The 13036-nt window shown below is 43.4% G+C and overlaps 1 protein-coding gene across 4 annotated transcripts in view; it reads left to right on the plus strand.

The window, feature by feature from the left end:
• Positions 1–13036, plus strand: part of MID1 (midline 1) — a 511850-nt gene that overhangs the window by 245900 nt on the left and 252914 nt on the right. For all 4 annotated transcript variants that reach the window (XR_015299320.1, XR_015299321.1, XM_086934783.1 and 1 more), the window contains exon 3: positions 11857–11952. Coding sequence is in view for 2 of the 4 variants with exons in the window: in XM_086934783.1 (XP_086790909.1) it covers positions 11857–11952 (96 nt within the window). In the remaining 2 variants the exon portion in view is untranslated. The remainder of the gene's footprint in view (positions 1–11856; positions 11953–13036) is intronic.

Below are 13036 nucleotides of genomic sequence, written 5' to 3' on the forward strand. Positions count from 1 at the left end.
TAGTCTTTAGGATAGTTAAAAATGTACGTATGTGATCAAACGGACAGAGGGCAAATGTTATTTTGTGATTTGAGTACATGTACTTTGATTAAATGGCACCTAGAGAATAGTGAGGCTTTAATGAGTGTTTTTGATTTTGGGACCTGATCCTTTATGAACTATACTTTTTTCCTCTGAGCTCTAATCAGACCAAAACATGTTTCCGGGTTTGCTTTTCTTTATTATTGGTCAGAAATACCTGGTATTTTACGAATCCGAAAGCTGTAAAAATGGGTCTGGACTTGCATAGGTAGTGCTTGGATGATGCATTACTAAGTACTTGCCATAACGCAGGCATTTGAATATATGGTTTCACCGGTACATTAATTTGTTTGCTTTGAGAGTTCTTTGTGCATAAAATGGAAGCCCACCAAAGCACTTTTGATTTAGCGAATCAGTTCATTGGAAATTGATCACTGAATTTCCCAAAGGTGTCTAAAGCACTCTCTGAAAGTAACCGACCAGCCAGTGGGAGGGTTTTCAACCTTGCCACTGAGGCCATTTTTTAACCCTCAGTGCTATTGGATTAAATAGGAGACCGGAGGGCTCCCACCCTCGCATGTGGATCCCCCTTCACTGCCACATGCAGTCACTAAGGGGGGGGGGGACCTCCGTTAGTTGAAAAGTGATGGTGCGTAGCTGCCTACGGTAAAGCGCAACTGAATACCAGTGGTTAGACCCTCGATTAACGAAAAATGTGATTATGCCTGTACAGTGTACATCTGACTCCCAGTGTACCAACTAGCCTGACTGCAAAATCCTTATATTTTAGTAGCTCTGTTGACCCTAGGAAACAAAATATATATTTGGTTCAGTTTTTGAAGGAATGTGACTGCTGCATTAGCTCCTCCTGATTAAGAGTTATTCTAGGCTCCTTTATGCATATCTCCACACGAAACTGTTTTTTGTGCTATGAGACAAGCTTTTAGATACAGCAGTAGGAACATTCTCTTGATCTCAGAGGCAAGATGTAAGTTGAGAGCTTTCCAGGTAGTTTTCTTTCAGTCGACTACATTTTGGTATGGCTTCCTCTGCATATTGAATTAGTTGCTTATCTTACCTACGGCTTGGTTTGTGCATCCCACTATAAGCCATAAAGTGCTTGAAGCACATTAACTCCTACAGAGCCAATCTTGCGCTCCATTACCCTCTCAACCTACATATCACCTCCACGCTGAAGGCATCGGGTTAGTTCCTGTCTCAGTGTTATATCAAAACTCCTTGTTACCACTTTGACAATCTAAGTACTTTGTGCCATGGGAATGTGCACTCTGCTCGCTTGCAGCGTGTGACAGTTTCCAGAATTGAGGGGTTTAGGCAGGAAAAGCACCTTGTTGATGTCTGTGTCCTTCTAAAGCTCTCCTGACCTGCATTGTGTTATCTTGGTTCATCTAAAAATGTTTTAAAGGTAACCCCTCCTTTGTTAACTGGTGCACTTCCTCATATGCCCTTGTGAGAAGGAGCTATATCAACGGTGAACACGGAGTTAAAAAAACAATAACACAAGATATGTTCTAGAGCCAAAGGAGGCCAGAAGACCCTGGCTCCGATTTAAGGTGTCAGTGGTAGGCTCACAGCAGTAAAAAAACATCACAGAGGTCACTAAACGAGCAGGACGGCTCAGCAACAACGACTCCAGTCACGAGATCTGTCTGCTCTTACCCCAGCACGTCTTTGATTAGGATACATTGATTTCCAAGACCAGTATGCTGTTGTAGCAATTTATAAAACGGGATATTAATGGAAAACTCTCCAATGGTTTTCCTTCTGCGTTGGCAACGTTTGCAGTGTTCTTCTGAATCACTGCTCCTAGAGCAATGTGCAAAGCTCCTGCACTTACTGCATCATTTTCTTTTAATGTGCTGAATGTTTGGGGTGTTTAGTTGTACGAAGTCACCCGAGTCTTAGCTGGGTTCTTGTTGACCACAGCTACTTATGGTTGTATAGTATGATGTCAATTGGTGGCTTCGTCGGATTTGCCTCCACCCAGCGCGAGCTTTGCGAAGTTCTCTGCCGGGGGCAATAAAATGTGATTTTTAGGTCGAGTATTTATACTCTAACCTATTACATCTGAACCAAAGTCTCTTGAACCAGCAGATTTGCCACAATGCATGTTGGGCACTCAAGCATGAAGCTTCCCCAGGCGCGCGCCTGGCCTCGCACACCACCATCAAAGGCTTCTGCTCCCCCTCACTCACACCCCATCCCCATATGCTCCTTTCCTCCCTCCCACTCGCTGGCTCCCCCGGCCCCCCCAGCTGGGCTTAGCAAGCTTTTGCACGTACCCGTCACGCATGTCTTCTCTTTCCCTCCCCTCCCTCCTCTACCCACACCCCACTCTCTCTACTGTTCCTCCCCCTCCCTCCAATGCTGTGTGAATGACGACAGCTTGTTGAGCTCATTTACCATTGCAAACCCTGTCGGTACTAATGAGAAGTATACCAACACTAATGATTTCCAAGGGGCTCGAGATGAACTAATAACAATTGAAACATCACAAAATTAAGACGGCATTTATAGGTGAACATTTTCTTTACCATAAATTAAGTAAGTCTGTCATCTCGACTCACAGTCTTGAGTAAGTATCTCTTCACTGTCCGTGGTGCTTGATGTATTTCAATGAACACACACGAGATCCCGCTCTACCCAGGGCCCTGGGAGCAGCGTCAGCACAAGTCGTGCACCCTACACACGAGGTACAAGCAGCGCTGGATTGCACATAGAGAAGACACGTAGCGTACCCTTTTTGCTAAATGCATTAACCTACACCTTTATTCCGATTTACAGGGATTAAGCTGCCAGCAGTCCTGTAGAAGCCCAATTGGGGACTTCATAAGGTACGCAGCACTTTTGCCTGTTGTCTGTCTAAAATTAACGCTCCCGACGTCAGAGACACCATTGGTAAACACAGCATGCCTACGCCATTACCTTAAAGATATCGGCACCAACAATGTGTCTCGACCACTAGTAACCAGGGGGCCGAGACTTAGACATGTTTGGCGCTAATGCCAACATACACGCGCCTCTTTCTCGGCTAAAAACATCAGTGATAAAGGCGTACACTTAACCGCCACCGAGACACCTGTAACACTGATTTTCAAACAGCGCAGTAAGACACACGCCTTTTCCTCAGAGACCTAAACAGTATTAGCTCTAATGTCAGCATTGCCCAACAAAGTCAGTAAGGCGAGGAAAACCCAGGTTACTATTGATACCCTCATATTAAGCTACACAGCATGAGAGTGAACACTAACACTAGGTTAGTCATCGCTAATGCCAGCTATACAACACAAGCATATCTACCTTTGGTACCATACCTTACCGCTGTATATCCAATCTAGGGAGAGAATTACGAGAACTCATACCTCTCCCCTGCTCTTTACCTTTGAACCTGAAATGAGGACAACAGCATTAAAAGATTTGCCATTTTAATGTTTGCTTAAAGAAATGAAATATTGCAATTTTCTCTAGTCTGCTTACTTTGACAACCAATTGCTTAAGTTGAACAATGATAGACTTCATCATCCTTTTTAAAACACTTGTTACCATTACTCACTCTCTTTTCTTATAGGTACCATTGACCTTATCTTCAGAGTATTAACTCTGATATAAACCACACAGAATTGGGCAACATCCTTTTCTCAGTGCCACATAATTACACGCCACATAATTACACTGCACTCAATGCAACATACAGTCCAAATACCACTCAGTGCCACATAATTACCTGCACTCAATGCAACATACACTCCAAACACCACTCAGTGCCACATAATTACCCGCCACATAATTACACTGCACTCAATGCAACATACTCTACAAATACCACTCAGTGCCAAATAATTACATGCCACATAATTACACTGCGCTCAACGCAATGTACACGCCAAAAACCACTCAGTGCCACATAATTACACGCCACATAATTACACTGCACTCAATGCAACATACACTCCAAATACCACTCCGTGCCACATAATTAAACGCCACATTATTACACTGCACTCAATGCGACATACACTCCAAATACCACTCAGTGCCACATAATTACACTGCGGTCAACGTAACATACACTCCAAATACCACTCAGTGCCACATTATTACACGCCACATAATTACACTGCACTCAATGCAACCTACACTCCAAATACCACTCAGTGCCACATAATTATATGCTACATATTTAGACTGCGCTCAACGCAACATACACTCTAAATACCTTTCAGTGCCACATAATTACACGCCCCATAATTACGCTACACTCAATGCAACATACACTCCAAATACCACTCAGTGCCACATAGTTACCCGCCACATAATTACACTGCATTCAATGCAACATACACTCCAAATACCACTCAGTGCCACATAGTTACCCGCCACATAATTACACTCTATCTATCGCATCACCACAGGATCACTCAGCACCACCACAGCCTCTCTCAGGGGTACCACAACATCACTATGCGCTCCCACAGCATCAATCTGTGCAACCATTCAACAACAACTGGTTCTAATATGTTCTCTCAATGTTTATTACAAATGTCACAAAAAGATGTTAATAGTTCACTTCTGTTCTTGGATTTTCCTCACAATAAAATACACTGAACATAATCTTCACAAAAGTTATTTACAAAAGTTTAAGCTATTGCCATTATAAATTACAATAACTTTTATTTAAGTATTAATTATTTAAAAAAATGTTTAAGCAATTGTTATTTGTAATATCAATACATCTAAGTCACGTAAATACGACACATATTGCATTACAAATGCTATAGGTGTCACATTTGCCAAAGTTAAAAGTATTGGCATTGTGAATAACAAAGCTATTAATTTCGCTATTTTCAAAACCAAGACATAAATAAAAAATGTGTCTTTTACAATGCCAATAGCTCAAACTTTCCTAATGCGAGACCTATTGCATTGCAAATACTTGTAGAATCCAGGAAGCTCTGTTTTCCTTTACTCACCCTCCCCACACCTCCTTTCCCAGGGTCTGCGTGGCTGCAAAGCTCACACCACAGACGATATGACCGTGTGTTCTTACATATTATAAACCGATTTTCACGTGAGGGGTCTCATAACTAACGTAAAAATTGGCGCGAGGATGCAAGGAAAAGAAAAAAAGAGAATAACTAGTTGTACAAGCCGGATTGATATTCCTGGCTTAGTGTATACGTGCCCGTGGTTGGTAATGAGCGCAATTACCAGGTATTTTTTTTATCATATGTGGAAAATGTGGATGAAGCAGAGCGAAAGCATATTGTGCAGCCAAACCCAAGCGAGTGGAAATAGAGGTAAGACTTCCAGTCTGGAATTACTTGACCTCCTCCGCGCCTCCCTGACTCTGTTTGAAGTTAGTCATACACAAAGAAATGATGAATCGCCCTCGCTCACAAAGATGTTGGGCCTGCTCAAAAAGTAGCAAGTTAAAGCATTTCAAGAACCCTGTTCGGGCTCAAATCACATTGGCTTTTTTTTAGCTCCCTTTTTCCCAGACCAGAAACAAAATGATCCTCTGCTACTCCCTCAATTACCCCCTCTCGCAAATCCCACCAGGCCTTTCTTTTCCAGAGTGGACAAATCTAGCCAGGCAAAGTGGCATTTTACAGCTCTCCACCCTTATGTAAACGGAACCGGATCTGGTTCTTGTAGTGATCTATTTAGTGCATCACCGCTGGAGCCCCTAGGCTGTCGCCTACTATTGCCGTACGATAGAAATCACTGCACCTTCCTTTCAACTTTTATGTCTCTCAAATGCAGGGTATGTGTAAAGGGGAACTCCTGTGTAAGGGTTCTTCTGCCAAACCCTCCCAACGCTCCCTCTTTGTCCACTTCCTTCCTCCCCATTCATGCATCCATCCCTAGTACATTTTTTAAAATGTTAAGGTCCCAGGGCAGACATTAACACCATCTGAATCACTAGTGAGCACCATGCAGTGAACATAACATGAAATGGCCATACAGCTACATCTGAATTACAGCATTTGTTAGCTCATACATGCCAGTGTTTTCAATTTAAGAGAGAGAATCTTGATGTTTAAGCCAAATATATATTTATTTTAGCTTTCCTCCAATTCAGTGCAAGCCAATGGCAAATTAAATGTCCCCACTATTTAGGTCAAGCCTACCAGACAGTACAGCTGTCTGATTCCAAATGACCTTGTGGTCTTATCAAAAAACATACAGTGGGTTGCAGCCCCCCACCCCCATGTGCTTACTATTGGTTGGCTTCATTGACACTCTAATTTGCCAAGCTTATTTGATGACTTGCATTGTCCATCTTGTGCCTGCCCCTCCTCTGGTGCTTTGTCAAATTTACTTGTGTCCTTCCACTGTTCACTTTTAGGAAACTGCTTTTTTCTTTCCCAGAAGAGAGCGTGTGCTTCTCAGCTGTCTCCCTAGTGTGCTTCTTTTTCCTCCTCTTCGCTCTTTGTTGCTCCTTCTCTCACCTGTATGCTCCTTCCTGCCCCCTCTATGATGCACTCTCCCTCCTCTGCTGCTCCCCATGTTTTGCTCTCTCACCTGTGTGTTAAACTCCACCCAGCTCCACAGTGCTCTCTCACTTGCTCATTTGCTTTTCTATTTCTGTGCTCCATTTTGCTCCCTCACCTGTTAATTTTTCTCTGCCCCCTATATGTTCTCTCTATTACTTCCTCCCCACCCTCCATGTTTCTTCCCTCACCCGCGCCGTCCATTTTGCTTCCCCAACCCCCTCCATGCTGCTTCCCTCCACCCCCTGTCCTCACCATGTTGCGTCCACCCCCTAGCGCCATATGTTTCTTCCGCCCCCAGTGTTGCTTCCCCCACCCACTTTGAAAAGAAAACTCTTTTGCACTTTAAAACAAAATTTCTTTCCAATTCAGATGGGTAAATAAAAATAATAAAAAAGCGCCTGCATCATTATGTAAGCGCACTCAAGCATGGTGCTCACGTCTATAGAATGACACTGGCGGGCATGTAATATGATTTTTTTATTCTTCCTTAGCCTTGCAGCTCAGCATTGGGATGTAGTACAACATTGGTAAAAACCATTGACAAAGCCAATAGGTACCAAAAACAAGACACATCGGCTTTGCCAATACCTGTTTATTCTCGTTCCCCAAATGCTGGCATGTATGTTTCTTCTCGAAAGGGAGGTGAATTAAACACAGCGTAAGGACAAAGACAGCCAAGGATGTTGAAAGGGTGGATGCAACCTAAGCTAATTTACCTGACCCCACTCGAGGCAGGATCCACCTCACCTGCCAATAGCGAACGAGCAAGTGCTCAGAGTTAGAATAACAATAGGTAGGCCTAACCATGGCTGTATGATTTCAACTACTGGATCAGAGGTGCAGTGCTAGAACCAGCTAAGTTCTTTTTGTGGGGTGATGGGCCTGCTCGTCTTGCAGAATAAATTAGGGGCAAGCCATGTACACTGTCCAGTGGACTACATTGCAATTCATGTTGTTTTCCTTCTAATTCACTAGGCCTTGGCAAAGCCAATTGTTTGGTTTTGCAGCCTATATAGAACAGACAACACATATTTTTCAGATACACATAGGGCAATTGAATGAGAGCCCATTGGGCCAGGTTCAATGTTTCTTAAATTAAAATAGGAATACTCCACCTGTTTCTAAAAAACACTTATTGTATGCAGTTAGTATAGCTCAGTAGGGTCATATGAGTGCAGTGGATTTATGTGAAACCTTTCAATCTCAGATGTGAGTCCTGGTAGGTATACCGAGCCATAGTTGTCAAAAATAGAGCCATTGATTTGGAATAGTACAATGACTTACTATTTACAAGACTTCGAAGCTGAAAGGTTCTGACAGTCACCTATGCAGATAAACAAGTCTAACTAAGGGGCTCCTACGCTGTAGTAACAGAGTTAACCAATAAATTAAAGTGCAAGAAGCTCAACCAGTATCCATTGTCCAGAAACTAGGCAGTTCTAAAGCAGTGACTTGTATGAAGATGCGAAACATCCAGTAGTCCCAGAGAAGGAACAGGTAAGCACCACTTCCTGCTCCAAATATGGCAACTAAAGTAACACCAGAAATTAGGAATATTTCTAGTGAAACCGTAGTGGCTTCCTATTGTGTATCTCTGTAAGAAAGTGAGAAGGAGGCTGCAGGCAGTGCGCCTCCTGGGAGTCTGTAGTTATTTGCGGTGTAAAGCATATATTACTAGGATGTTGACATGACTAAACAGGTCCCTGCGCATTGATGACACGTATGGTTCTACCTTGATGTGGCCACTTTATCGACCAGGTCAGGGTACTGCTTGCTGTGCCGCGGCTGCTTCCCTCTCAAAAAGCTGCTGTTCCCTGCAGCGGAAACCCTTTGGTACCTGCTGCAGTTTTGTAGGTTGGCCCTCAGAGGAAACTTTAAACATTGGTCTACTAAAGCGTACACACCTGTATTGCCCATTTTATGCTGTCTGTTAACGAATACAATGCGATCCAATAGAGGTAGATCAAGCACCAGGGCGGTGCAGGATGGAGGCCTGAGGCTAGAGATTGGGAGCAGACACCACAGGATGGAGGACGGAGCACCAGGGCCACAGGAGGGAGGAAGGGAGGCTGAAGGCAGAGCACCAGGGCTGCATAGGAGGGAGGGAGGAGACAAATCATCATGGCAGCTCAGGCGGGTGAACTGCGGCAGGAGGCATAGCTCCAGGGCAGTGCAGTAGTGAGGAGGCCTTCCACAAGGCCCGTTTCACAAATCTTTATCCATGTGCAGAATTACATTTTTTAAATGTATTATTACACTAGCTAGGGACCGGCAGCTCTCACAACAATAATTTGCAAAACCCATGTCGAAAAAAGCACTGACAAAGTGAAAAAAGCTGGCAGCCCACTCCAGACCGTTTGACTTTGCTGATGCTTGTTTTTTTATGCATGTGTATCAGAAAGTGTTCTTATTAAAGTGTGGATCGGACAGGAGTATTTCATGCAAACCATGTGAACTTTTAAGGTCTGCATCTCCGACATGCATTTTTTATACTCACCCGAGCAGCTAACCTCCCAAATGACCTGGGTATTAAAGATCATAATGGAGCAGTAAATGATTGATTTATCCATTTACAGCTATTCACGTCAACCACCACATGTAATGGGCACGAATCTGAAAAACAAGCCTGCGAAAGCAGCCATAGATGGCAGCAAACTTGGGTCAACATTACAAGTTTGGAGTAAGTGTGGCGTCATATGCGGACGACACACAACTTGTGGTTACCCTGACTCAAGAGTCGGCAGAGGCCACACAGAATTTCACACTGTGTCTTCAGAAGTTAGCGTCCTGGATGGCCTCCAACTGTTTGCAGCTAAACGGTAATAAAACGGAGGTTCTAATTATAGTCAAGATCCCCTCGATTTGGTCATCTGCCTGGTGGCCATCCACCTTGGGACAGACCCCATCCCCAAAAGATCAGGTGAAGAACCTGGGGACTTGGTTGGACTCTAAACTGTCCTTTGAAACCCACACCAGGCGTGTGATGGGTAACTGTGTGGGGGTCTTACGCACTCTACGCGATCTTAGATGTTCTCCCAGTGTCAGCAAGAAAGTCGATGGTCCATGCCCTTGTGACATCTCGGCTGGACTATGGGAATGTTCTGTACCTGGGGGTTAACGCCAAGTGCATTCAGAGACTTCAGCACATTCAGAACGCGGCTGGTCGTCTGGCTCTAATGCTTCCTAAGAGAGCGTCATCCAGCAAGGCTCTCGAATTCTTACACTGGCTTCCGTTGAGGAAACGTGTCCTGTTTAAGGCTATGTGCATTAGTCATCGGATCTTGCAGAAGAAAGGCCCTTCTTACTTACACAATCTCCTTATCCCGTATGTTCCTACGCAAGGTCTAAGATCCAGTGGTACGGGACAATTACGCATACCTGCTATCAGAAGAGTCAGGATGGGCGGACACTTGTCAGGTTCCTTGCAGCATCTTACCGGAATAAGCTCCCAGTGGAGCTCCGATTAGAAACGTCTGAGACGGTTTTTCGGAAAAAGCTTAAGACATGGCTCTTTCCATCGGATAATTCCATTGTCTGATTCCTTCTCTGTCTCCCTTTCCCTAGTTAGTGGACCTTGTTGCAGCACGGGGACGCACAGGTTGTGCAACCAGGCGCTTTATAAGCTCAAATTGATTGATTGATTGATTGATTGATTGATTGATTGATTGATTGATTGATTGATTACCCATGGCTGCTTTTGTTAAATGTGCTCAGACGCATGACGTTAAATTGGAATCTTTTACTGTTATCTAATGGCTGACAATGTCCTCAGGTTGCAGCCTGGGTACCACTGATGCTGCCACTATTGCATTTCCCGTTGAATTCCATTTTCAGCTATAGAGCTCTGTTTTTAACCTCCAAAGTGAACAAATACCAATTCTCTCCTGCAGTTGTTCACAGGGGCGATAACAACTCTGGTCTTTGCCTCCAGAGCCCACCCTCTGTTGAGTGAGGGGAACTTTCAGTTCCAGCACCAACCAAATGCTTGCTCCTTGGAGCAGGGCCCAGTGGAGCCTTCTAAACCTGATCTCTAAAACAACACTGAGCGGTGGTGGCGGGGGAAAGTGAATTGGGGTTCAGCACTCTGTTGGTCCAGGAAAAACATGGCTTCCAGGGTAGTTGTGATACATTAGAATGGTCCAACGTAGAGCTATTAAGATGATACCATGCATCAGGTTTCAGACTTTTAGAGACCCCGAGGAAGGGTGGGATGAAAGACAAAACTTGCCCTAAAAAATTCCAGATGGGTTGCACTAGGGTGGTGGGATAGCACGGAATGTTGGCAATGAAAGTAGACTGAATCGCAACATGTATCATAGTTACAATAGGAGCTTATTTGAAAGAAGTGTGGTGTCCTTAAAGCTGATAATGATCCAGATTATTAGCAGATCTTAGATGCTACTAGGGGTGTGTGGCCTAAATGACACCTCCTCGAACAAGACATTTTGTGGAAGAGGTGTGGCGCAGCGGCCAGGGTGCCTGACTCCAGACCACGGCGTTCACAGTTCGATCCCCGGCACCAGCGGCAGGTTAGCCCAGCACCATGTGACTGCGCAATAGTTGGCCCCCAGCACCGGGGCACCTCTCCGGAGGTAGCTGTGCACTTTACCAATGGTGGTATTTCATTTTATTTTCTCTAGGAACTCTTCTCCTACCAGTATCACATTTGTCGTTTTTTGTACAAGGTATACCTTTATGGAGAAAAGTTAATCAAGATACTGGTAGTTTTGCCAAAAAATCATGCATGCCTTTAAAATGTCTTCAACAAATTTAACACACCACTACTTATAGTCGTTGAAGCTTAATTTAGTCCATTTTTCAGCAGACGTTTGCCTTTTTGAGAGAGGTATGCCCTTGCGAAGAAAAGTTCCTCAAGATACGCGTCAAAATGTACTTCACTTAATACTTGTCATTTTGCAGAAAATTCAAGCATCTTTTAAGCATTTCTTTGGCACATTTCACACACTCCTACTTTAGTCACTGAAGTTAATCGTCATCCGTTTGCAGCAACATTGTTCTTATTTTCAGGCGAGATCTCAAGGTAAACTAAGATAGGAACAGTATATAGTATTAATTTTAAGGCAAAACATTTATTTGCTACCGCACATCTCCCTGTTTTTTTTTTATTTTACGCATCGTTATTGTATGAAATTTACATTGCTCTGTGTAATCTTATGTTACATTATTAAAGAAATGTCCGTATCCAAGTTGTTACTGATAGATTGCCTGTAGTTTCACTTTTCTTAATTTGTCAATGTATTGGGAAGAACAAATGTTCAACAAATTAAATGTATCGTCTGTTTTGTTTTTTCTGCAGCAAAACCTGGAGTGTAACCTGGCAAACCTCATTAAAAGGAACACAGAGATGGAATCACTCTTAGCTAAACTCATTCAGACCTGCCAGCATGTTGAGGTAAGTGTCAAAAACCTGAAAGTCGGATGTTTTCCTTGCTGCGTCTTATGGAGAAAAACATCTTTAAGTTTCATAGCGGAATGTGTCTAACCTTTTAGAATGTCATACAAACAATATTTCTTGAAGGCTTATTGAGAGCAAATTGGGATAAATGAAGCCCACCATTCCAGTGTTGACACTGCTTTACAAGCACTGTGTCATCAGAAGGCTGAAGCTAAATTGGTCATGACATGTTTCCACTGTGATTTGTGTGGTCTTGTCAACTAAATGTTGTAATATGTAATGTGTTTCTGCTAGAATATCCCACTGGAAGTTGATGAAAGTGCAGATTGCTAATAGTTTTGACTGAAACATATATGGAACTCCGTTTTAAAAAATATCTGTTTTCAGCAGCTTGGAAGAGTCTAAATGCAAACTGTATCCAAGACATCCGTGGGCTAATTCAGAGAACAGCAGTGCTTAATTTGAACCGGTGCTTACAAGTGGGGCCCATCAGCACATATTTTAGCTCATCATACTTTGACCCAGAGCCAGATCATGAAAAACATTGTAGGGGAGAGACAGAGGAAGAAAAAGATGGAAATACAGTGATAAAGGGAGAAAGCAAGGAAGAACAAGTGCTTGAAAAAGTGAGAGGTGGCCGTAAATGTCTGGGGGGTGGCGGTGACAGAAGAATAAGATGGAATCACAGGTAGGCAGCCTTGGTGTTAGGTTACCTGACATTTGATATCGCCGGGTCCAGGAATCTGAACAAAACATACTCTTTTATAAAACCATATTCTTTTACAAATCCTGCACTGGTGAACCGTGTTATGATCCGTAACTGGAAGACAGTGAAAGCAGTGCTTAATATGAGGGCGTGGTTTCCGGTGCTCAGCACTAGCACTTTATTGTCAACACCAGCACTTATAACAGCTGCCACATGGTGGTGCTGTTTGTAAAATTAAAAGATCAGCTGAACAACAGTTATTTATTTATTCAGTATATTTATTAATTAATTTATTATACATTACAAACAACTAATACCAGCCGCCCAAGCCATTCTTATAGCTCCAGGGGCCCGGAACAGTCTGAAATGTCACAC

The sequence above is a fragment of the Lissotriton vulgaris genome, chromosome 8 (genome assembly GCF_964263255.1).
Source record: "Lissotriton vulgaris chromosome 8, aLisVul1.2, whole genome shotgun sequence".
NCBI classification, from domain to species: domain Eukaryota; kingdom Metazoa; phylum Chordata; class Amphibia; order Caudata; family Salamandridae; genus Lissotriton; species Lissotriton vulgaris.